The following is a 27742-nucleotide window of genomic DNA, read 5'->3' as shown; positions in this document are numbered from 1 at the left end:
TTTTAGTGACAAATTTGAAGAAAGTAACTTTTAGTAACCAACTTGAAAAAAAAAAAAAAAAAGTAACTTTCAGTTTTAAAAAAAATGACAGCCCTGTAATAGCGACAACTTATTTTATTTTAGTTTATCATAATCGATTTTATATTGCATCTGCCTACGGTTCTGCGAGATAAGTATTGTGTTTTCTGTCAAAAATAGAGTCCTTTCGAATTCTGAGCTAGGTTGCTACGGAGCAAAAAAACTGGAAAATAAGCACCAGGAAAGCTGAAAAAATCTTGCTACTAATAGTAATTCTTGTTAAAACTTCAGAATTCCGCTGTTTTACAGTGTATGAATTAGCACAACCGCAAGCATGCTAATCGTCCTAATCGGTCTTCACGAAAGTTCCGAAATAAAGACTTCCCCGAGTACATATTTCTGTACTAGAAGATCTTTTCAAGTTACATCAAATTACTTAAATGCTCCACATCCCAACGTTTTGAAATAAAAGGTAGTATACCACATTTATGTTTCTCATGGTTTGAATGTATTTACACCTATTGTAATAACTTTGATTACTTGAAATCTTAGCCAATTACAAATTACTACTTTCGGTGTGAGTTAAAAAAAAAAAAAAAAAAGAAAGAAAGAAAGAAAAAAAAAAGGCTATTTTTGAAATATTTAAAACTAACGACTTTCCAAGTTTATATTTTCCTCTTTGTCAAAATTTTCTGATAACTAATGTAGTGGAATGTTCCTGAACATAACAGACGTTTAATAAGATTATTTCAAGTGCTTAATAACAAGCATTCTAACAAGATTTTATTTTGTCACATTTGCTTGCCTGGCGGACGCAAGAGACGTGACAATCACCAAGTTGCAGAGGCTCCTGTCTAGCTTTCTCTCCGTTGTGCTTGTTCCCTAATATGTGGCACGAGGAACTGTTGCATTATCAGTTACTTGCTTGTAAGTTAGAGTCTATACCCTTCCTAAGACGAGAGTCCATTTGTAATAAATACAGGGTTTTCATAAAGTCTGGACGGATTTAATTTGCTTATAATTTACATAAAAATGCTCATATTGAAATCAAATAAAGTGCAAACGGTAGCGGAAGGATTAAATTTTTACCTGTAATCTGCACCAGCTCAGTTCATTCACCGCCACACCTCCAACTGGGCGCAATTTACGTCCACACATTCGCGTAGGCGGCGCTGGAATCCACTCACAGCGTTCCTGTTGCAGATGTTGGCGGCCTCCCACTTCGAGGACGGTCCAGGACGCTTCCTGTCTCCAAGAACTTAGCATGCCACTTTCGGATTGCACTCTCGGTCGGTGCCGGCTTTTTGAACTCTTTGGTGAACTTTTGACACACCAGAATTGGTGATTTTAGCTCTGCGTACCACAGAACACATTGCGCTTTCTCTTTCACCGACGCCATCTTTGATACGGTAAAAAAAATAGTCTTCTCAGAGGAGTTTTTCATTTATTTATTTCTTTAAAAGACACACCAATACAGCTTACAACTTACTTTTAACAATCAACATTGAAACAACAATGAAAACAACAATGGATGGAATTTGGTAAGAAATTGACCCTTGCCCTCCCTCTCCCTCTCTCAACGTGTTCAGAGTTGCCGCTTATCTAACAGTGTTGCCAACTAAAAATTTAATCCTTCCGCTACCGTTTGCACTTTATTTGATTTCATTATGAGCATTTTTATGAAAATTATAAGCAAATTAAATCCGTCCAGACTTTATGAAAACCCTGTATAGTAGTATGAGAAGTAGTAACTACTTTTCCATGTGAAAAGGATCAATACGAACGAAACTACTACTCCGCTGTAACTAAGCAACAAATATTGCATTGCAACAAACCGCTAAGAAAAGGCCCTAATCCAAACTGAGAAGAGCAGCCTTTTATTCAGAAATTATATTATCTGTAGTTGTGACTAAGCAATTTTGTAACCGCGGACATGCCTAAAATGAAAGAACTTCAAGCATATTAATCGCACTTCAAGCGTGTGACAATGCTCATGGACTACCTGTTGATTAAATTTCAAGTACTTTGTTCATTCCGTATAGCTGAGACATTTATTACATATATACACTTGTGCGAAAGGGTTAAATAATAAATTCCAGACAAAGTTAAAAGACTGATTTAATTGACAATTTTATGCTTAAGCCAGGTATAGTCTTAGGACTCTTAAGACTTCTGAGCTTCTCTAACACGGAATGATTCACGAACCTAAAATATTGAATGAAAGGTCAGTTCAGAATGTGATAGGAATTAAACTGACCATATTGTCATATTGACTCAATAGGTGACTATACATATTTCTGGACATTGTCAGCATTATGGCCTGAAGCCCTCACGAATGAGGAATGATGTCCCTCGGGCAGGCACATTATTCGGGAAAGCGGAGATTTGAAGCGGCCTGGGACTGTTAGGTATATCTTGTGTGAATGAGAAACTCAGGATGGCTGCCCTGAAAAAGCTGTTATACTTTGTTGACAGAGTGCCTCAACAGGGAATCTAACCCAGGACCTATCGCACGACTTAAAATCTACAATTTTCCTGGATATAACATCCAAAATATGTTGAAGAAAATGTTCAGAGATTTTGAATGAAAATAATATCTGCGATAGCATGGTCAATCCTGATCTGCTTTCTTAGTGGTGGTTTCGTCAATTAACTACTAGTAATGCCTCTCCAGTAGCTATTTTCCCCCCATATTCTTCGTTATGTATCTGCTCTACCTAGTACCTACAATTCTAAGACTATTACCTGGAACACGAACATGTGTTTTCCTTCAGGAACTGGCCCTACGTAGATGGTATCTAGAACCTGATCAAAATCTTGACTTTCTGCAGACCCAACGTATATCATTTTCCACTCCAAATCTGGAAATAAAATATTTTACTTTTACATATAACTGAATTCTGGTTAACTGTAGGAATAAGCGAACTACTTCAACATGAGAATTTACCACTAACTTAAAGGCTAAACCCATCATGAAAGTAAGAGGCATGTTACCTATAATATTAATGCATTTGGGGAAAATAAATCTTATGCTAACATTTGAAGGACAGTTCTCGATGAAACTAGTATTTAAAAAACTTAATTGAAATGTAGGAATAATTATAATTGCCCATATGTTTACGATATAGAAGTTTTATCTCAAAACTTTTAATACACTAATTTGTTAGGTTTGTGCGAATGAAATGTGCGGCTGATGTCCGGTACGAAACTCACATCAGCAACAAAACACAGGAACGGGCCAGGATACGCGTCTAACGTCGAATTGACAATTTGGTACAAGAATGGTTAATGAACGCACTACTTGCTGGTTTGTCATTCTTTCAGTGGCAGTATTACAAAAGTCTCGTGGGTACCAATCAACATGTTTGGCTGAACTCACGAATGCCGAGCAAGCAGACCCTTGGAAAAGTGTTCGTGTCATTGCAGATGAGCTAGGCATACACCATACCACTGTCGTTCGGCGGTCTCGTGCACAATTGGTAAGATGGAAGTTGGAACTCATGGGTGTCAATGTAGCAAGAATTGCAGTCTCAAGGTGTGTAGTTCCAAGTAAGGAATAACCAGGAAAGTTTTCTGCATCGGACTGTCACTTCAGATTAAATATGGATCTACTATGAAACAGTGATTAACGCCTAGAACTGTTTCCTAAACAACAACCTCACCCACAATGATCCACCATGTCTTTCCAGCTTCCCAGGCGAGGTGAACCAATGCAGATAGAGCTGAATTCTATGAAATACTTCGCAAATTTGTCCACAAGTCAATATTCGGCAATAATGCTGGTCTCCATGTCGTGTAAAGAACGGTGCAGTCTCTCCATAAGTTGTAACAATAATCTCATTCAATGTATTCCAGCCATCTCACCTACTGGCTACCACTTTCCAGCGTCTATAGCTACTACTTGGAAGGAGAGACCTTCCCAGATGTTTGGGAAGTACATGAGGTTGAGAAATTCTTCGCATCACCGACTCCTTCGCAACGAAATTCAATTATTGGTTGAACGATAGCAAAAGTGTGTAGTTGCGAACTGCGCCTACTTCGATGAACTAGATATTGTAGGGTTCTTTTCCTTTGAAAATTCGGCACCTGGGGAGGACACCATCCGCACCAGCCTAATACTTACACAAAAGCTAAGATATTAAGTATACGAAGCTAATTGTTTCAGAAAATTATGTACGTAATACAGTAGCTTATCACGGTATTAAAAAAATAAAAACTAAAATAAATAAAATAAAAAAAAATAAAAAAAATATATACAAGGTAGACCATTTATCTTGAAACGCCTTTACAAGTTTTAAACTAACAGGCAATAATGAAATTTTGTATGAAAATACTGACAGGGGGACAGTCATTGTATGCAAAAATACCAGGTTAAGTGTTCCCAGCCCAACAAAGTTATTTTCCAAAGGGCATCATGTCATATTATATATTTCAAATCACGTTAAATGGAATAGGCTTTCAGCATCTATGGTCATGTAGCCCGTCACGTGTGAAAGATTACGTCCCTCGATCACACTGTCAAGGGAATTACGGAAAAGAATGAGAAAGCAAGGATGTGGGCTAGGGACCATTGTGTTAGGTATCATCCCAGCATTTGCCTGGTGTATAAGGAACTCAGAAACGTCACTCAGGATGGCTAGAAAGTTACATTTTTTTTTTTGACAGTAACCTCACCGGGAATCGAAGGCGGGACCGCTCTCAAAGGAGAATGTTAGTGACTATGCTACATGGAGCCAAAGTACCTGACGTCGAATACTGTAATCGTGGAATGACTTGCTTCCAATGAATACGGACAAAGTTAGAAGGAATTGCAATTTTGACTTGAGAAGTTTTACTTCGAAAACATGCTTACATGTATCAGATACAATTGCATCGATTGTTTTCAAAAGATCATAATATCCTTTACGGCAATTTGATCTCAAACCGTTCCGGATATAACATTGGAACTCCTATACTACTGAAAATTATAAAATTCTAGTTGCGTTGGAAAGTCTAAAAATGATCGAAGCTTTCCCTTGTTTCTGTAGCATTGAAGCAATAGTTTGATAGTTATCACAAGTTCACTATTACAGTGAAACCTGTGTATTTTTATCAACAGTTGCATTACAAAGTAGCCAACTTGTAGAAAAAATCTTAAGTGGATTTAATTATCTTACTATCATCATCCATGTATTAGGTTACATTTTATCGCATGAAACTATAGTACGAAAGAAGTATCAAATTTTTCACACACTACATGTACTTTCAACATGTTAATTGGTTCCAAAACGCTAGGGCATATTCTCACACCACGACCACTCTTCTTCATCTATGATTATAGATAAGGTAGTATGTCAGTTCCAAGAATTTATTTATAATAATTCTCTATAGAGCCAAAACACAGATAAACATAGGTATAGTCAGAGTGAAAAAAAAAAGTCACGAATTTTTTTAAATAGTCTGATTTTTTTATGTAAATATTTTTTTGATTTAAATCAAATCTTTCTCCTCATGTAAGTCGCGAACAAAAAATAAAATTACGAATTAGTATTAACTGTTAATTATGCCATTTAAGTTAAAGTATTGGTGTTTAATTTTGACTTAATCCCCAATCGTTAACCTATTTCAATGTTTCTTAAGCATTAAGGAAAAAAGGTACAGCAACGTTTATCAACATGACACTTCACGAAAGTTACTGATATTTGGCAAGGGCATATTTTTAAAAAATCGGATCTAGCTAGCGGCACGAAATACATATGAAGTACATAAATTTCGCCTAAAATTAACTATGGCCTTTGGAACCCGGAAGTTCAATGCCGCGTTCACAAAAGCTCTCGATCGACTTAGCCATCTGGATCCAGTTTCTACTTTGCAATCCTATTTTTGCGAGATGCATCTTAATATTGTCCTATCTGCACCTATGTCTTCCTAATTGTCGTTTTCCAATTGGATTTCCAATTAAAATTTTTAAAGCGTTCCTACTTTTTTCCATCCTGCTACACGACCTGCTCACCTGAGTCTTCTAGACCTGACCATAACAATGTTTGGTAAACTGTATAAATTATGTAGTTCCTCGTTATGAAGTTTCCGCCATTCCCGTTCCTCTTGGGTCCGAATATTCGTCTCAGGATCTTGTTCTCAAATACTTTCAATGGCCTTTGCTCTTTCCTCATAGTACGACTGTTTCGCAACCATATAGAACAGGTATTATTATCGCTTTTATACTTCAAGCTTCAAATTCCTCGACAGAATTCGAGACAAGATATTTTGAACCGAATAATACGAATTCCCTGCTTTTAGTCGACATTTAATTTCTTCGTTTTCGTCTGTTAATATTTATCCTAGATATTTGAAAGTATCCATTTTATCAAAAGTACTATTCGATATTTTAACGGATCTAAAATTTGCCGTATTACGATCCCGAGGAACTTTAATACATAAATTTCGCCTAAGTTTTCTTTTTTCTTTTCTTTGTTTCGGAGAGGGATCTGGCCTCGAAACACTCCCCTATTATCTGAAAACAAACGTGGACACAAAAGAATTTTAGTCTTAAATGTCCATGGTGATTTCTCAGTTTGAATAGTTAACGATTTAAAAACCTTGTTACGAAGAGAAGCAGGATTCACCCGTTACCCGTTCTAAACAGGATTTTTTCCTGATCATTCTCTGCATGATACTCTTTCATACTGTGCTTACATACACTTGAGTCTCATTGCATTATGATTATTTTATATAATCGAAGTAACAGAATAGAACATTTATTTTCACTTTATTTTGGAATTTAAATCCACGATTTTTATTTAAAAAAATCAAGTGATTTAATTAGATTGATTTAAATCAATCCACCCTGGGTATAGTCAATTACATATTAAACATTACAGAGAAATATATACAAAAATACAAATAAAATACAAGATTAAAGTACTTAAAACGTCCACATTTGCCCCCTCAGCAGTGAAACACTAAAAGCGACCGATTGTGCATCTGAAAAAGTTGATCAGCAAGCAACAGAAAAAGACTATCTTATGTATCGAAGATTTTGCAACATGTACCCGATCATCATTTGTTCTAAATTTCCTGCAAGCCTTAAAAAATTCGAACCAATTCCAAATGTTTTTTACTTTACTATTCTTCTATGAGCGTTGTTAACAATTATAAAGAATATGAGTACTTCTGGAAATGTAAATGAATGGTCAATTTTTTTATTTTTTTAACGTTACAGAGTTATGCATTTTCATTAAATTACTCACCTAATAACTGTAAAATAACTAAAAAAAATATGTTTACATGCACCCTTCTTAGGGAAACTAGTATTGTCAATGTGGGCTTTAGAACAAAAATTCCCATCCTTAATTTAGAGAATAAAGGAGAGGACGACTTCATAATTATTGCCGAGAAGCATGTGCAGTGACGTTACAACGTATCGTCCAAAAAATTCATTCTGAGAAGCAAAGTCACGCCGCATCCGCGTTGTCAAGAGTTGACGGTAGTTCAGCGTGGTGAAATTCTGGGTCGTGCATCACAAGAGCAGAATGCATCTCAAATCACCAGAGCACTTTGTTGTGACCGACAAACTGTTCGCAGTGCAATGAAAACAGGTTATTCGAAGTACGGACCCTCGTGTTGGACTATTTGCAGCCATCTTTCTCCCAGTTCCCATTCCACGTCGTGTTTAGTGGCAAAGAAGTCAGTAGTAATCCGACCGGGAAAAGTCAGAACTATATGCTGAGTGTGGCATCAGTTCGATTACATCATTTATTTTTATTATTACTATTATTATTATTATTTAGCCATGTGTGGTTTTGCGTTATTCTATTGCAGCAGTGTGCACTTTCGGTTCACCAATGCAGGATGCTTTGGGCATAATGCAGTGTACACTGATCCCAACTGTTCGCTACGACCGTTAAGAACTCGAAGTGGGTAGTCCCACCACATACAGAGCATAATTATTCTCGAAATGGCCCGATAACAGGTTCAGGAAGTCCCTTTGCTCAAACACTATTTTGCACATACGGATTTCGGAAAACATCCACTTTTCGTAGCATGTGACTAAGTTAAGGAACTCTCATCACGCGGATTTTGCAGGAGTTATCGGGACACATCTACTCTCCTCCCGACATTAGGCAGAGTCAACTGTAACGCACTACAATGGATTGGGATATGCCAGTATTGCTAGACGGAATTTCCTCAATGGGGTTTCGTTTAAGCTCAATCTGCTATCCAGGCTTTGGTTGATCTCACATTTTTACAACCTGCACTAAATTTCTGAATCAACAAGCTGCTATGATGTGGTTCAATGAACTTGATTTTCGTATAACAAATGTTTTGAGTTTGTTTCAGCGCTATGTCAGAATTCGAATTTATACAGTAACAGTTCACGTATCAGACGTTGGGCAATAATCACTAAAACTAAAAACTGAAAATACCGACGGAATGGCAGCCTTCATACTAAACAGTCCGTCTGCCACTACTCCTTGGGCTAGTTTGACCTTATCCTTACGATCGATCACGGCGTACATACGCGGTTGCTGTTTGGATTATGGAAATATTCCAAGACTGAAGACTGCTATGTACACACCTATTCACAAAAAGCTGGAAACTCGTTCAGAAACTATCCGAAAAAGTAAGCCTAGATCCGTCAATTCCCGCAGACACAGGGAATTGCATGTTCCCGCCGTTCTTTTATAGACACTAGCTGCAAACCGTACTGTCCTCCGAGCGATGTGAAAATGTAAAAACAAAATCAAACTACTTATTTCTGAGATTAATATTGATTGCACACCTCATGCACAGTTCCAATATGCAAAAATCAACCATCAACATCTTAAGTGTGAAATTGCTGAAAACAGAAAATGGATATTTAAACCTCCAAGTAGGAACCATTCTATTATCAATATTGTAACTCAATCTCTTGTAAGTTAAGTCTGTGGTCAAGCGGGTTGAGTACTGCTACTGATTTCTGAAACTAAGGGCGACAGTTCGAGCCTCCGTGCGGAAAGTTCAAGTTTCTCTTCCTATTTTTTAAATATATGAGAACTTTTTTATAAATATAAATTTCTACTGTGAAGTGATTGGAAACATTATCCGACGAACTGTCACTTTTCAAATCCCTGTCACATTTACTAGCCCGCCATGTCCATAATTCACATACGAAAACGCTAAAATGAGAAATGTGAACACAGTTGAATACCTAAAACCACACGTCCAACATTAAAATTAATCATATTTCGGGGGCCTTTGCTAACTTCACTCTTGAAAATGTGAACATTCTACAAGATATTTCATTCACTTTACAACAGTTTATTTGAATAAACAATTTCCGGGGGGTGGGATCAAGTCCGGATGTACCCTAAAACACACTTTTTTTTCATTACAAAAACTTAGGTTACCTCATAATCTGGATTCTTATAAAGCAATTTGAACAATTTAGAAAATATGTACTGCTTAAAATCGGGTTAAATCGCAATGCCAGTAATATCTTACATTTGTATTTATTTACATTGAATGTGTACTTTTTTTATACTGTATAGCATGAATATTAGCTGCTACATAAGTAATAATTATCTATAATTGAATTTAAGTAGAAAATCGATGTAGTTATAAGAAAAAGCTTGTGAAAATGAAGTGTATAATAATGGTTGTATCTGAAATAGATGTTGCGTAATGGTGTAATTGGTTACCCCGCCAGCTTTGGAATACTGGGCTCTTCAAACTGTCCATCCTTAGGGATGCGCAGAGTCGAGTCGAGACAATTTTCCCGACAAAATTCGAGTCGAGACAGCTCTTCCAATAGAAAAATACACATTTGTCGAGTCGAGACATCACTTTTACAGCATATTGTCGAGACGAGACGGCCTCAAATATTGCCTCGTGCACATCCCTATCCATCCTACACTAGATAAAATCAATTTTGGGTGCGAATATTCAATTTCTTTTAACGATAATTGTAATCTACGATACAGATTGAAGTAAGATATTGGCTTGAACTGCTTTATTACCCACTTAGCCTTCGTATACTGCAATTATATCTAATTGTGGCATAAATATGTATTATTATTAGAATGTAAACACTGAAGAATATATTAACACACAATGAAGAACTCAATGCTCGTAGTAATTAACAAATTAGTTGCAAGTTTCTTTAAAATTAACTCTTGAAATCTAAATCATCATTATTAGAAAGAAAGCAAGAGAACCGTTTTGTTAATTTGGACATATTATAAGAGATTGAGGAATGTGTATTTAATCGAACAGAATATATGAAACTAAATGGAATGGCATGTGGAACCGAACTTCAAAGAGGATAGGATGTGTGAATGAAAAAAAAGCAATGGTTAACAGCAGTAGTCACTACTTACAGCAGATGAGTGAAATCTACCCCTCCCAAAAAGTTCAATTCTGAAACATCAGGGCGTCACATTTTATTAGTTTCCTGACAAAATTGAAAAATGGATTTTGCATATTGTTCGTCTATATCCCTTCAATATAGTTAGCTAACAAACCAAGTACGGTCGACTGACTAGACGTCAATTAGTGAAATTTATATAGGAAGTTTCGATACAGCGTTCACCGAAGTGACGCAGACGTGGTGTTGAAGCTTCTGGTAGGTCCTATTTCGTAATGTATTTTAGGTCAGTGAGATTTCTTTATACGTATCAGAAAGCTCTAACTCCATACTAAAGGCGTGTCGTATGATTTATTCAAATCGTCAGGTATTCGGACAACCATGAACCCAATTAGTTTTCCTTCCCTGCAAACAACTTGAAATAAATTTTTACTTTTCCACGGAAATAAACTGTTTTAATGCTCATTTTATTATGGGTGAAATGTATAATTCTGCAAGTAATAAAAATTCACATGTCCATCTCCGAGATTCGATCCCTCGTCCTTTGGCTCAGCAGTTCGGCACGTACACAACTAGACGAATTGTCGTTGTATAACAGCTTGCAGGAAAATCAACTGCACGAAAGAAATTGAGGGCATTGATTATAGCTGGATTGAGGCAACTACCATGTGCTCCCATGTACACACAATTTCGAAATACTTAAGTATTACAATGATGAATTGTTTCTACAGTACAGTGAATAACGGATCAACATATCTTATTACACTTAAAAGGGAAAAATCCAGATTTACAGAAGGTTTTCGATTGTGAACGTTTGATTGTGGGTTCGAACCTATAATCTTTGGTTTACTGTTTCCCCGAAGATACTCGAAGTTGAACTTAAGAAATGTTTGCCTCAAAAGAGCAATATTACACAGTCCAAGTTCAAAAACTAGTTCTTATAGCAACTAGTGATTTCCTAATTAAATTTAATTTAGAGTTACCCCGTGCCGTAAGCGTCGGTGGACCATCGATGGGTAAAATTGATGGCCCCACTGCAACGATCCGCGGTGGCCCCATTTCCGTTTTGAAAATTATACCACCAGTGGCAGAGACGCGACGAAATGCGAATGAATTACAAAATTACTCCACCAAAATATGTTAAATAGCTTATATGCATGCTTCATTTACATTGAGATAAGTCTAAAAAAAATTACAAAATGTATATCAAGTTCTCCCGGAATGGCGCGAAACAGCAACCTTGTGATGTAGAAGCATGGGCTACTCTTGACCCCGGAGCTCACTTTAGGAACATTCGTCAGGAAAAACATATAATAAACGCATCCACATGACTGGCGATAAGTAGTTTCGGTCCCTTCGGAGATTCTCCGCGACGAATCGAAAGACGGACCGAAAAGAAGTCATCGCCGCTACGTGGTGGTAACTGCAACACTCCTACTCTAGATGTCTGTTTCGACTCGACGAAACCCTGCCGCGAGGGACACACTAGCGGCAATCTTTCGATACGTCGCTATATCGACGATCGACATTTACCGGCAAGTGGGCCACTAGATATTGGCGACGTTAACGGCATAGGGTCAAGTTTCATCTCACAAATGTGAGATTCTATCTTTGGCATAAATTTTAACTCCTCTCCTGTTAGGATACGCATCTTAATAAAAATGGCGTGACAACAAGCCAGTCCGCGCATGGCACCCTAAAATGTTCTAGGATGGGCTATCTTCATGGTTGCTATATACTATGTTTGGTATTTCTGTTTGTATACATTTCGTGAGTCAGGGCGGCCCACCCTGCCCCCTTTGGGTGCCCATGAGTCAGAGGTAGGTGAAAGTGTTAACTAATAAAAATCATTTCAAACGGTTAAGCCATTTTTTGTTCTGATAGACGACGTCTTTTTCATTTAAGTCCTTTAGGCTAAAGAATACGAGTGATTCATGCAAATAAATTCTAGTTCAAGTAAAATTTTAATGGACCCTTAACGGGAAATGAACCCGCGACTATAAGACCCAACAACGAACGCGCTAGGCATTAGATATTAAAACAAAACTGACTTACCGAATGTTCCTCAGTAACTGATTTTTTTTTTTTTTTTTTATGTGTAATTGTTTTACTCGGTTTTATAGTTTTAGCAGTACCTCTTTCACAACAGGGGCACGAACACAGAATTATCACAGATAGGTAAAAACACAAGCCTCTCCCAGCGGGAATAGAACCCGATACCCCGTATACCAAAGGCACACGTGCTAACCAATGGACTATCTGTGTAGGGTAAACAAAGGAGCAGAAATAAATATATATTGCACATTCCGACGAAACGCAAACGTCCCAAAGAAAGCAATATTAAAGGAAAACTTGAAAAACTTAGTGAGCTCTTGAAAGAGCTCGAAGGTCACCTGGGTATGAAGACAAATCTATTCAGGTATTAATATCTCGTATAATCGCCGTTAGCTTCGATGACACATCTTAATCTTCTTGGTAATGAGTTAACTAAGCTAGCAACATATTGGTGTCCCTGTGCTATTCCTTCCCACGCGCCAGAAACTAGCACCTAAAGTGCGTCAGCTGTCCTTGGTGGGGGATCAGGCCAATTTTCGTGTAAAGTTTTGTAACTTCCGCCCATAGATTTTCCATTGGGTTCAAGTCAGATCCTCTTGGAACCCAGTCGACTAGCTCAACATTGGATTCCTCTTGAAACCAGGCTTGCACTAGATGGGAATCATGTATTGAGCTATGATCTTTTTGAACTTCTACGATGCAGTCTTCAAATAAATTTCTCGCAGCGGGGAGCAAGCCATACTGCACAATATCCAGATACTTCTGGCTGTTCAATCGGCCTTCTATACGGTGTAATTCACCAACTGTATCCTTACACAGCCATCCCCAGCAGTGAATAGTAACATGCCCCATTCGATGCGTTCTGTGCATGTACTGTGGATCGTAACGTTTTCCTGTGGGTCTATACACAAGTCGAGGGCCATTTGCTGAAGAGAATATCTTTTCGTCTGTGAAGATTACATGATTCCAGTTACGACCAATATTTGTCTCAGCAAATGCTAGTCGATCAACTTTATAACTATCCGTCAATTGCTCCTTACACGCGGCTCGATATGCGTAAAGCCCTTCATCTTTAAGGCGTCGTCGAGCGGTGAGGAAGGAGCCAGGAAAACTAGACGCTATCACTAACTGCCGGGATGACAAAGGATTGTGACGGCTTACATCAACTAGGGCCCGATCTTGTGGGGTTGAAACCCTTTGAAGGCCAGTGCCAGGTTTTCTAGACACGTTACCTGTTTCTGAGTATTTCTTCCACCAAGTATATGCTCTAGGATAGGGAACAAGACGTTCGCTAGCTTGTCTCACACTCATACCACCGTATTCCAACAAGAGCAGTAAGCTGCTCGCGAACATTCTGACCACGATGAGCCATGACTAATGAATGAATTGCAGCTGTTTAGCTGTAGGTGATTTCGTTACTCGTAGGCTTAAGTGGAGAAACTCGTCTGCTGCGACAAGGCATACCTCATGTTTTCGTAGTTTAGCATTTTTCACGAAAAAAAGTGTTAGAGTTGTGTGACACACTATATATATATATATATATAATATCTCAGGAACATGAATAATTTACATTTTTGACGTCTGTGTTAACGTTTTCATACATAAATTATGGAAGTTGCGGGCTAGTAAATGTAACAGATTTGAAAATTGACAGTTCGTCTGATTGTTTTTCCAAGCACTTCAAAGTGGAAATTTATATTTATAACAATTTTTATTATTATTATTATTATTATTATTATTATATTATTATTATTATTATACAAGGTAGCTTCTTTCCTCACTCAAGCAAGCAGCTGATTTCTCCATATTTAGAATTATACATTAATTACGGTGAAAGTTTATACAGGGTTCCTACTGGTCTGGGGAAATGTTTCCCTGAGTTTGGTAGGAAATTCCCTGATCCATGAGAAATGTTGCATGACATAAGGAATATATAACTGCATATTTATGAGAACATTTATTCTATAGACAAATAGTAAGCAGTTGCTCATGCGTACATTCCACTTACCCTCCCATAAAAATCTGAGCAACGTCCCGTACTGTGATCATTAACTGTTGGCTAAGCTGAAATTGGTGTACAATTAATGTAAGAAAAAATATTTTATAAAATCTTCCTGACTTTCCCGTCTTTCTCCCTGAGCTTCTCTGACGTGCACCAGTTTCCTTCAGTTTTACCCTGACTTCCCGGATCAGTAGGAACCCTGTTATGTCCTAATAACGATAAACCTTGGTGCAAAAATTACAACTCAAATTTATTTTGAAATCTTACTTTCACGGTTTCCCTTTTTACAATAGTTTTGAACCTACAAGTAGTTACCAAAATGTTAATGCATGTATTTGGGATCTAAGAAGAATTAGGAGGAAATTTGGGCTTGAGAAAACAGTGTTATCATTGAAACAGTTTTAGGACTAATTCTTTTACACTTACCCTCTTTCAGATCTTCAATACACTCGAAAGTCACTTCCATTTGAAACGGATTATGGAATGGAGATGGATTATCTAGCACCACGACATTGGACACATGAACTTTCGCCATTTTGAACTCTATAAAGAGAAATTATCGATAGAAAAAGCCACAAGTAGCCATTAACATACCAAATATCTAGCAGTACAAATCTGACATTCACTGTATCAGATACTGTAGAGTATCCTACATCACCACAAAATTGAAATAACAGATAAAGGAATCTGTTCTATTCTAAACAAATCCAATGCCTTGCTCAGAAGTAGAATACATCAAATACAAAATGCCTATTACAAATATTTTACATTTGTTCTACATAGTTGCTTCACCATCAGAATACTTTGAAATTATGGATCAGAATATTTCAGATGATACATGTAATATAAGAAAAAATGCTAATACTAATACTTGGTAGGCTTAAAATGTGAAAATAGTAAACTTCGTAGTTTGCCATTTGGCAGAGGTCTAATTTACGCCCCAAAGCCATACCATTGTTACATCTAGCCCGCTACCAATTCTTTCCATTTAGTTTATTCATTAACTAGCAGCGTTCACCCCGCTTCGCTGGGGTCACCCCGGAACGCAATAAACTTTGTTACTTAGATAATTTTTACTTTTTCGCTTTCAAGTGATATGATAAAAACCATAGAAGATTGCAGTAAATGTTAACATTATATCGCCTGTCATTTATGTTAACCCGCCGAGTGACACGATCATGTGGGTTGCATATAAATACGGTTAGATTTAGCTATGATGAGCTAACAAAGGATTTCTACGTTATGGACACTTGAATGGTCAATTATCTCAAGACACTGGTAATTGAAAATTAAAGTGATATGATAAAAACCATCTAGGGTCCAAATCTTAATAACCCCCCAAAAATGAAAGAAATTGGTTCAGCCGTATTAGCGTGATGAGCTAACAAAGGATTTGTACGTTCTCTTTTATATATATAGATAGATAAAAATTAACTGAAACTTACATAAAAGTACTAGGACGCGTATTACCATGGGTGGATAATCTAGATGCATGTAATAAAATTGCAAATTTGTGCGCTTTAAATTTATGTTGGTTAAAAAATAAAAATTCTTGTACTGAGTAATAGATCAGAAAAGTGTCTTTCCTGGTCTAAACCACACGATTCCTATAGTACGACTATCAAAACACTCCTGATATTCTTAGGTCCCACGACCCCTATTACATTAATGATCAATCCACAAGACGACCTGTATCTTGAACCATGCAAGTGTAAGACTCGTAAATGCTAAACAAGAACGACAATTATCCTGTAATTAAAAGATTCAGATTACAGAGTATCTACTAACTTCCATCCAAATTCCGGCCAATTTCCTGATAAATTCCCGACATAAAATATTTGCCACGAATAAATAATGCATTTAGTATAGTAACATCTTTAAATATACTCCTTTCCAAGATTCAATCTTAAATGTTTTAACGTAATATAAAAGGTAACCAAATACGTTCTGTTACTTTTCACCCACCACCTTCAAACATCAGTGTCACCCAAGACGTACCTGGAAGATTAAAAAAAAGTCCCCATCAGCATCGACGATCTTCTGCCAACGTTCTGGAAGGCCATGGATACCATTGCAGTAGAACTGTGTGCCGTGAAGCGAAGAAGGTATAAAGTGCGTTTTGCACCTCTACTAAAGATATGAACTGGCGTCCTCTGATTGTCCAAGGAATAGAACAGGTGATAATCGGACGGTACATTGTTCGGGGAGTATGGCGGATGCAATAGTATTTCCAATCCAAGGCACAGAATGGTGTCCCGGGTCATCTTAGCCATGTGGGGCTTACTGTTGTCCTGCAACAGGAGGACCCTTTGCGATTTACAAGTGCTGGGGTGCTCCAGTTTTGCTTTTTTCTTGAATACCGCTCAACTGACAGCACACTGTTGCATTGATGTTCTGACCAGCTGGTAGCAGTTCCCGATGCACTATGCCGCGAGCAGTTCAAACACAGGAGGACCTTCTGGTGCAGTGCTGGTCTCTGCTGTTTTGGAACCGGTTCATGATGTGCTAACCAATGATTGCGCCGTGTACAGGATCCACTTTTCATCACATGTCAACACCCTAACCAGAAATGGCTCCTTCCTCCGACGAGAAATAGGTGTCTGCTCGTGTTGCCTTCTGGTCCTGAATCAAATCATGTGGGACCCATCGACCCAACATGTAGTGCTTCCCAAGTTTGAGGTGTTGCCGAATGGATTCTCCACTCATCCTGAATCGTAATCCCAGTTCCTCACGTGTCTGGCCACTGTTGGCATCAATTGCTGCTCGATCTTCATTTTATACAAGTGTTGGTCTTCCAACACGTGGTGCGTCTTCCAGTGTTTCGTCACAGTCCTTAAACTTGCCAAACCACAGCTGCATTGTACGTGTAGTCACGACACACTCACCAAAGGCTTGGCATATCTTTCGGCCCGCTGAAGCGGCGTTTGACCCCAGTTTGAACTTGCAGCACAACGCGCCCTTATGACGCTCTGTGGAGGTCCATGTTCACTCTGTCCTTACGCAAGATCACAGTGTAACTGAACTGCCACAACCAAGTAGTATGTTGGATATACCCACACCAACAACTGACTTTCACCTTATTTCCATTCGCAGTCAACACACGGTGTGAAGGCCAACTGAATAGAGACCTCTACAAAAAGCGACAAAACTTCCTTGGTTACTTTTATAAAATACAAACATGATACCAAGTTGACAAAGACGTTTGATAATTTTCTGAACTCATTACTCGGTACCAACATTACTACTTGTAAGAAACTGAACAGTTTCAAATCCGTAACTGATTGCTTCATCCTTGATTTACACATTCATCTTTTGTAGTACGTAATTTGTTCGTAGATTTCGGCTAAGGCTTTGAGATTCAATCGTATCTTTTGGCTTCCAATTCCTGTGTCATTACTGTAAAGCTTGCCTTTGCCTCTTTTGGCTATTTCTTCTACAGATTTCTTTTCTCGCTTGTCTTGAAGAGCCAGTTTCTAATAAGAGTTAGAGTTCCTACCCGACCGACAGCAGCAAATGCTTCCCGATTTCAAATCGGTCCAATTCTCCTGAGTCTAAAATGAAATGAAAACAGTTTTACGTCTCACGGTTATGCCGGTTAGGCTAAGGGAGACAGTGATGAGTAATGAAAAGATGGAAGGGAACGGAACCCCGAGGAAACCCACGCACACGGTGTTTGTTCACCACAAAGTTCACTTGGCGGGGACTGGGGTCGAACCCGGGACCCCAAGCACCAAAGTGAACTACTACTGAGCCACCGCGGCCCTCTCCTGAGTCTACTATGGAATTGTGTACTAATCGTTGCGCAATAATCTTCACGCAGGTCTTCCACTAAACCGTCACCGCTGACAAGCCCCTGTCAGCGAAAGCATACCCGTGCTAGATGGTTAAGAGTATAATTTTCTTTCAAATCCCGAAACTTTTCGTTTTTATTATTATTATTATTATTATTATTATTATTATTATTATTATTATTATTATTGGCCCATTCCACGTCAAATCACCCAGGCCATGTCACCCACCAATTCAGATTTTAATGAAATTTCGTGTACTTGTTAATACTACTAAGGTATGAAGACCTGTAAAATTTTCCTTCCGAAATCCAATAGTTTGTGAGAGGCCAAAGTTTCAGAATTTCAGGTATCCCGGTCGTTCTCGAGGCCATCTAATATTTCGTAGAGCTTAATACAAAAATTCATCTCAGTATCTAAGCAATGTATCATTCGGAAACTTCTACCCGAGGTTTATGTAAGTCTGTAGAGCTAATAAATAAATAAATAAAATTAAAAAAAAAAAAAACACCATCAAGATTGCTGTATATTAAGGGTGAAAAATGTACCCTTGCACTTCAAAATAGTTAATTTTTTGTGTAAATTTCTAATTTTACGTAATGCGTATTATCGCTGTGAGGCGGAGCAATTACCTTGTCGCTTTTTTTTTTTTTTTTTTTTAATTGAACCTTAAGGTATGTTCTACGAGACTGTAAAATAAAATTAGTGGTTTTTTGAATGCTTCGGTTAGTAATTCTCGTTTAACAGTTCAAGGCCAACGCGCCAGCTTTTCGTGTCATCTATAAAGTGTTATTGCCATTGATGCAAGCAAGGTATTGGCACATTATTGCTCGATTCACTCCCACAGGTCTCAAGTAATTACAAAGTACACGTGTTTGTGTTGTGTGTGGGGGTTCAGAGAAGCGGGATAACCAGGGTAGAAACATTTACTTTCAAAACATATATATAAAAATCTGTTTCCCAACTATTAATGTAATCAAAGTGAATTTAATGTTAAAATTGAATTAATTTTCCAGATCTACAGTCCATTATCTTTCAAATCAAGTAGAAATGAAGGTTATATAACAGTCAAGGGGAAGCCAGTGCCAAATAAAAAGTCCTGCCAACTAAACTTAACCGTACAAGCTTTTAGTCATAATGCAAAGTTTTGTATGACAAGAGAATACATTTATTTAATACATTTGTTGATATATGTATCTATAGTGTCAAAGATCTTACGTTTGTAGTTGTTCAATATACAGGGTGTCTCAAAAATCCCCTGACATAGGGTAACTTATAGTTACAACCAAATGTAAGAGGAAAAAGTTTCTAAATACGATGTTTTCAATCTAAAGTGAAGGTTTAAAAAAAAATCCGACTAGCCGTTTGGGCTGTGCACTCTTTATGCGCCCAATGTTAAACGAAAATGCAACGTTGCCATTAATAGAGGGGGCTGCGGGAGGTGGATCAATTTTGTAAAAGTATGGTGAATAGGGGTCATGTTTTAAATGGGGGCTAGCCATCGACACGTTAGCATAAAAGACAGTAACTTCACTTATGTTGTGGGTCCAGGTAAATGGCAATGTTGCATTTTCATTTAACATTGGGTACATAAAGATTGTGCATCCCAAACTGCTAGTTCGATTTAAACAGTTCCTTCACTTTAGATTGAAAACATCATATTTGGAGACTATTTTCCCTCTTACAGTTTGTTGTAACTGATAACCGAGTTACCGGACTTTTGAGACATCCTGTACACAAGGACAAATGCTCGTTTCATGAGCACCCGGATAAAATACTTTATCTGAAGTTCTAAACTATTTTTAGAGCTATTGTGTAGCTTTCAGTATTTGAGATGAAGTGAGATTGGCCGAATTTGCAATTGTGGGAGGGGAATAAATTTAATTTCTTCATCTCAGAACTTTTAGCTGTGAATGTACGATGTATAATAAACTATCAAATCTAATGCAGGACTAGTTAGATTGAAAATCTTAGTTAACGCGAACATGCAAGTTGTGTAGCTACCAAGCTGACGTGAAAAACCTTGTCTGAGCAATGCGAGTAGGAACATGTCTAATCTTGTCTGATTCTGCATTGTGGCGGTACAGCAACTTGTTCATTTCGGTTTCAGCTGAGTTTCTGTGCAGACTTTTATGTCGTGTTGAGTGCTTAAGACTGTATACTTATTGGGGTTGCTGCAAGACAGTGTTGTTCATCCTGGTTGCTGCAAGACAGTGTTGTTCATCCTGTCAAGTTTAATTTGGCCTACAATGATGTCGCGAAGTGAATTAGAACAGTGCAATGTAGTGTAGGAAAGGAAACAAAGTGAATGTCACAAAAACAGCTATACACGAGTGGTCAAATTGCATTGTATTATCAGTGCATCCGAGAAAGAATTGTTATCCCAAAGGAGTGGAATCAGTTCTGATTTGTTAACTAGTGTTTGTGATCATAAACCATATTACTTGAAGTATGAACACTAGACAAGTTTTTTTGATCCATTTAACTGCCACAAAAAAAAAAAAACAATCACTAAGGCTTTGCGGAAAGTGCTGATTTTGCTAATGAAATTAATAAAAACTGACTGTATGACATTGAAAAAACATTCCTGGACAAAATATATGCGGTAAATTGCAGAAACAAACTTGGGATTTCCTTTGAATGCAAAGACGGACGAATTTAGTGAACACGATGTATCGGTTTTAGAAGAATCTGTCGCAAAAAAAACTAACTGTAGAGCATCTTGATGTTTCACTTACAGCATTAGGGGAGTCCCCTCAAATTCCATGCCATTCCGTCACAGCAAGCCTGCATATGCTAAAAGAAAGCTTGACTCAGCAAGTTCTGCTGTGAAAAGTAAAATAAGCAAAGTTGTAGTAAAAGAGCTTGTCTCTAAACCAGATTCTTGTAAAATTTCAAAAGATTTGAAACAAAAGGCTCATGATATGGATAAACTTCTTGATTTAATAAAGGCCAAACTCCAAGGTAAAATTACTAGAAGAGAAAAAATACAACTGTTAACTTTAGTGCCCTCATCTTGGAGCAGGAAACAGATTGTCGATGAATTTAATGTAAGAATATACCGTCCGGCAAGAAAAAAAGTTCTGAAGAATAAAGGAATTTTAGTTATTCCTGAATTGAAAACGGGAAAACAGCTGAGTGAAGATACAATTCAAATAGTAAAGAATTTCTACGTTGATGAATATTCCAGAATTCTACCTGGAAAAACAGTATTTCAAAAATGTACACACGGAGGAGAGATTATTACTTGGGAATTTAAAAGAATTATACTCATTTAAACATCAACATCCAAATATTAAAATTGGATTTTCTAAGTTTTGCACGCTACGTCCTAAGTGGTATGTATTAACAGGTTCTGCTGGGACGCATTCCATGTGTGTGTGTACAATACATCAAAACGTTATTCTACTGCATGCATGTCACAGAAGAGATATCAAGACTTGATCCGTCATCTGGTTTGTTCTGTGTATAGTCGGGATTGCATGCTGAGGCATTGTTCCGAGTGTCCCTCCAGTGAAAAATTGAGGCAGCTTCTGATTGCAAAATTCGAGGATTTTGATCCTGGGGAGGAAGGAACATTATCAGTGGGTATCAATGGACAGAATAGAATTGGTGAAAAATTCTGTCACACTGGACGAGTATGTGAATTTTGATACGAAAAGCTTGAAAAGCTTGTGCCACATTCATTTATTTCCAAAGCACTTCATAAAGGACACAGAAAAATCTTTAGCCGGAGAGCCGTCGTTCTGATGGACTTCAGTGAAAATTACTCCTACATAATTCAAGGCGAAGTTCCAGGGTATCACTGGTCTGATTCCTGTACCCTACACCCAGCAGTATTATATACACGTCTTCCTGGATCTGAAGACCTGACTGTTTCTAGTTTGTGCGTGATATCAGATGAATTGGAACACGATGTCGCATTTGTTTATGAGAGTCAAACAAATAACTTCTGAAATGGCAATTTCCATATGTCAAAAATGTAAATTACTTTAATCATGGATGCGCTGCGCAGTACAATAACTTCATAAACTTGTGTTATCATTATGAGGATTTCTCAAGTGCATCATGGTCATTTTTTGCTACAAGCCATGTGATGGTATTGGTGGGACAAACGTTTACTTACTAAAGAAAGCCTTCAAAGATGTTCTGATTTTTTTAAATACGCCAGAAAAAGTTTACCTTCTGCAGATCTCGCATTGAACATATAAATTTCAGCTTGCTGAAAAAGAAACTCAGATACACGCAAAAAAATTACAAGTTTTTCTGGTGAAAAAAAAAAAAAAAAAAAAAAATCCGGAAACACCATCATATCATCAGTTCTCTCCTCTAAGCCAAACCTCGATTGGGACAAAGCGAATCAGTGCTGATCCAGATTTCAGTTCCATTTTTCATTTTACTGAAGAAAATATCTTCTCAAATGAACATCACGGACATCACTAATTCGTATCTTGCATGTGGTTGCGAAAGTCAGTTTTTTGGGTTAGCGTTAGGTAAAGATGAAGAGGAAAATGATGAAGTCAAGTTTGTGCACCCTTTTGGACCGGCTCTATCTTTTTACTGGCCTTCTGCAGGAAAAGACTACGTGTACCATGTTCCGATATCCAATATTTGTTCTGTGTGCGCCCCCTTTACTAAAGGTACTGGAAGAGTATATTATTTCTCAGATTGTGGAGGAACAATATATGCTGCGTTTTGCTTAAACGAAGTAGCAAGTTCCTTCAGTCTCAAATAGTGAAATCCAATCACTGTGATTGGCATATGCTGAGCTAAGAAATTGATTTCATGCACAAGGAGTTTTGCATATTTCTTTGGTTACAAATTTTCAATTTAATGTAGTGGAAAAGTTCAATCATTATTTTTATTTCGTTTTGATCTGTACTTTGTATTGGTTCTGTTGTTTCTATTTGTAAATTACGTTTATGAAAGTATGTTTTCCCAATCGAAAAATAATCCGATACCCCCCCCCCCCCGGACTGTTACAGAGCCTTCATTTCTACGTTATTTGAAAAAATAATGGACTGTAGATTTGGAAAATTAATTCAATTTTAATATTAAATTCACTTTGATTATATTAATAGTTGGCAAACAGATTTATATATATATATATATATATACAGATGGTGATCAGAAAAATGGAAACACCTGAACGAAATTGCAACTTACCATATTAATATGGTGTCGGGCCACCTTTCGCCTTCAGAACAGCCTTGATGCGACGTGGGATGGAGGCATAGAGGTCGTGAATGGTAGCAAGTGGAATTTTATACTATCCCTCGTGCAGGGCATCGGCCAATTCTGTGAGAGAGGATGGAGGTGGAAATCGTCGCCGGAGTCGTGTTTCCAAAACGGACCACATGTTCAATTATGTTGAGATCTGGGGATTGGGCGGGCCAGGGGAGGTGTTGAACTTCATCCCGATGTTCCTCAAACCACGCTGCAACAACGTCAGCTGTGTGAATGGGTGAATTATCCTGGAAGATGGCGTTATTGTCCGAGAACTACATCCGGACCATAGGATGCAAGTGGTCTCCTAAAATTGCGACATAATCGTTGGCCGTGATTCGTCCGCTAAGTGTGACCACATTACCCAATAAAAACCATGATATGGCGGCCCACAGCATAACCGAGCCGCCGCCATGTTTCACAGTTGGGCGGAAACACTGCAGATCATAAGCTTCTTTGGGCGTTCTCCACACAAACACGGCCCGTGGTTGGGAATAGGGTGAAAGATGACTCATCTGACCATATCACACGTTTCCAGTCCTCAATGGTCCAAGTTGCATGGTCGCGGCACCATTTACAGCGTGCGAAAGCGTTATGGTTCCTGATGAGCGGTTTGGCCCGTGCAATACGACCTCGTAAGTTCATGTCATGTAATTCGCGGCGGACTGATTGTCGAAACAGGGTGGGGGAGGTGCTGATTGAGTTCCTCCGTCACTTGCTCCGCAGTGGCACGACGGTTCTGCGTGACAATGCGCTTTAATACCCGGCGTGACCTGTCACTCATGATTTTCTCCCGCCCATTGTTCCGCTTCCCCGATGTGGTTTTCCCGTGTGTTGTGTAGGCCGTCATCACCTTCGACACTGTCCCACGCGTCACACCTAACACAGTAGCCACTGCCGTCACACTCACTCCACATAACCGCGCACCAACAATTTGCCCTCTTTGAAAATCTGAGAGGTCTCCCATTTTACACTACCTCCGTCTGCTGCAGCCACTGGACACTGCTGTTGCACTGCGCCTGACGTAGTATGGAGACCGACCTAACACACCAGCACCAGCGGTCCGGTGCTGCGAGCACCACGACACCACTGCCAACCCATACATCTGACGTGTTGTCAACTACAGGTGTTTCCATTTTTCTGATCTGTATATATATATATATATATATATATATATATATATATATATCGAAAGTGAATGTTTCTACCCTGGTTATCCCGCTTCTCTGAACCCCCACACACTTCAACACAAACACGTGTACTTAGTAATTACTTGAGACCTGTGGGAGTGAATCGAGCAATAATGTGCCAATACCTTGCTTGCATCAATGGAAGTAACACTTTACAGATGACACGAAAAGCTGGTGCGTTGGCCTTGAACTGTTAAACGAGAATTACTAACCGAAGCATTCAAAAAACCACTTATTTTACAGTCTCGTAGAACATACCTTAAGGTTCAATTTTGATAAAAGAGCGGCAAGGTAATTGCTCCGCCTCACAGCGATAATGCGCATTACGTAAAATTAGGAATTTACACAAAAAATTAACTATTTTGAAGTGCAAGGGTGCATTTTCACCCTTAATGTACAGCAATCCTGATTTTTTTTTTTTTTTTTTTTTTTAATTAGCTCTAGAGACATATACACTTCGATAGAAATTTCCAAGTGATACATTGCTTAGATACTGAGATATGAATTTTTGTATTAAGCTCTAGGAAATATTAGATGGCCTCGAGAACGACCGGGATGCCTAAAATTCTGAAACTTTGGTCTCTTATTTCTCACAAATTATTAGGATTTCGTAAGAAAAATTTCACAGGTCTTCATACCATAGTAGTGTTACCAAGTACACGAAGTTCCATTAAAATCTGAATCGGTGGGCGACATTTCGGATTTTTTCTGGGTGATTTGACGTGGAATGAGCCTATTATATTTTAAAGTAGGTCCATCCAGAAGATATCTAATTTGGTTTCCTTCTTGGAATTAGTTCCCTGAACTGCCCCTCTTCATCTTGTGGCACGCACACAAATATCACATTGGATGATGCAAGAATGTTCAATGTTTTTGTCATTGTGACCTCTTCAACTGGGTTCAATGCTATCTTGTGGGGATTCAAATACGTAAGTGCCTGAGTGGATGCTTGAGGAGACATTTTAAGTAACTTTAATAACCTAACCAAGCATCCTGTACATCTGTCGTGAACTGCAGAGTTTCAGCACTTCACGCCCGGACATTTCTTCAATGCAGCGCGAGTGCCATAACCAACATCATCTTTGGCTCTTTAGAAGTTTCCTTCAGCAATCAATTCGTTACAGGGGCATCTGTCAGAACCTCCTTTGGTGCCTTCCATTTCAACTCGGGCAAAAAAAATATAAAATTATACCATCACCATCTCATTGTTGAAACTTTTTATAGCAACTAGACATCTTTTTAAGAGACCCACTTTTTTTTTTTTTTTGTGTGTGTGTGTGTGTGTGTGTGTGTGTGTGTGTGTGTGTGTCGAAAAAAATTTTCTCGCCAAGTAATGGGCTATCAAAGACTGGGAGTACACTTCATGAATTGTAGAAGATATGGAAAATGGTCAACTTTGGAGTCTCACCATTCGGCTATGGAGACAGGTAGTTATAATTCTTGTTGTGGTATGTACATAGGGATATAAATAAACTATATTTTATTGTAGTTTGGTTTGCGCATGCGTATCTTTTTGTACATACATTAACAAATGAACGTCAATTTATCTGGAAAGTCGAAGTTTGCGAATTTTTTTCGAGCACTTTCGGTTCGAATTTTAAAATTCTGTTTTCACGGTTGGTAAGACCTGGTTACCCGCTTTCCGAAAAAAATTTTGTATCGCTTCTGTGTGCAACCGTTTTGTCGAAGAAAAAAAAAATTAAATTTTCAAAAATCGCGAATTTTGGGCGCCATTTTCTCGAAAACACCATCTTTTAAAATTCTGAAATTTTGTCAGATGGTTCAACTTACATGAATAATAAACACACCAAATACCATTCTCGACCAATGCTTCATGAATTAACTGCAGCCTTTTAAAGTTAGCGAAGTTTCGTTAACTTTGATGTCACAGTTAGCAACACGGGGAACAATAAAAGTGCAATGATTTGATTATGTTTGTCGTTCACATTCATTAACTGAAGAATAAAAGGTTTTCTTGACTATTTTTTTTATTATTATTTTGATCAAGAAGGCTCTGAAATAGTAAAATGGGCCTCCCCCTTCTCCTCAGTTTTCTTAAACAAATAATCTGAGGTGGAAATTACGATTACGAAAGCACAAATTTCAAGTTCACTTACTTAAAATGGTCTTCGGAAACAAAATTTCACTGATTTTTTTTATTTTTTTTAATTTTTTACATGGCCCAATCATTTGCTTGATTGGTGTCTAATAGCATGTAACCGTGCAGGTGCTCCAATAGGTGTTGGCTCACTCACAACTCGTCCAGGAGTGGATCTAGAGGGAAGAAACTTTTATTTTATATATAAATAAAACCGATCTCAGAGTTTGGAGCTCGTAGCTCTAAGTAGCAGTAACCCCCCATTCCTACCAGAAGTCCGTCCTGGATCCGCCCCTGCGTAGCATATTGTCTATAGTCACAAATGCTGAACGTCCATGTGGAAGCATAAACAGCACTTCAACTTCACGTAATTCATGATTTATTCATAATATTTTTGCTACGCACCACTAGTTATCATACATATATGTATGTAACAAAAGTTCCTTTTTGCAGATTTCTTAAATCTGCACTTTTAACTGCAGAAGTTCGATTTTGGGGGAAGCATGAAGTTAGTTCATGGTGACCCGATACTGCAATAAAAACTTTGCCATTTTCCGAAAGCCAAAGATGACTTCGTTGAATACCAGTTACCGGTGGCATACTTTCCCTTTTTTTCTTCCGGAGGTCGTAGAATTCAGTTCCAGGCAACAAAACTAGAGTAATACCCGGAGTTTGTACTTGCACTATACTCACGAATTCTTCTGCGGTTTTAGTGGCTCAGTGGTAGAGCGTTCACCTCCGGTGTTTGGGGTCCCTGGTTCGATCCCAGATCGCGCCGTGTGGGCTATGTGGTCGACAAACACCGTGCTCGTGGGTTTTCTGGGGGTTATCCCATTTCCTCCCACTTTCTGCATTTCATTCACTTTTAACAAAAGAGACACTGCAGACTAAATTGTTATTATTTTGATCAAGAAGGCTCTGAAATAGTAAAATGGGCCCCTTACTTAAGAGACTTTTAACATTCACTTCTCAGAATCACAGTCTCCTTTAGCGTAACCGGCATAACCGTGGGACATAAAACAAAGATTTCATTTCATTTTT

The 27742-nt window shown here is 38.1% G+C and overlaps 1 protein-coding gene across 2 annotated transcripts in view; it reads right to left on the bottom strand.

The window, feature by feature from the left end:
• The window catches only part of LOC145686256 (histone chaperone ASF1A-like), a 67333-nt gene that overhangs the window by 18922 nt on the left and 20669 nt on the right, over positions 1–27742 (bottom strand). Inside the window, exons 2-3 of one of the 2 annotated variants that reach the window (XM_081759370.1) lie at positions 14826–14942; positions 2764–2879 (exon numbers count right to left, since the gene is read on the bottom strand). In XM_081759370.1, coding sequence (XP_081615496.1) covers positions 2764–2879; positions 14826–14942 — 233 coding nt within the window. The remainder of the gene's footprint in view (positions 1–2763; positions 2880–14825; positions 14943–27742) is intronic. The other variant, XM_081759371.1, reaches the window with a different exon arrangement.

The sequence above is a fragment of the Thermobia domestica genome, chromosome 5 (assembly GCF_964235325.1).
Source record: "Thermobia domestica chromosome 5, izTheDome1.hap1.1, whole genome shotgun sequence".
NCBI classification, from domain to species: Eukaryota; Metazoa; Arthropoda; class Insecta; order Zygentoma; family Lepismatidae; genus Thermobia; species Thermobia domestica.
The sequence above is the reverse complement of the archived record's forward strand: the minus strand, read 5'-3'. Positions and strand labels throughout refer to the sequence as shown.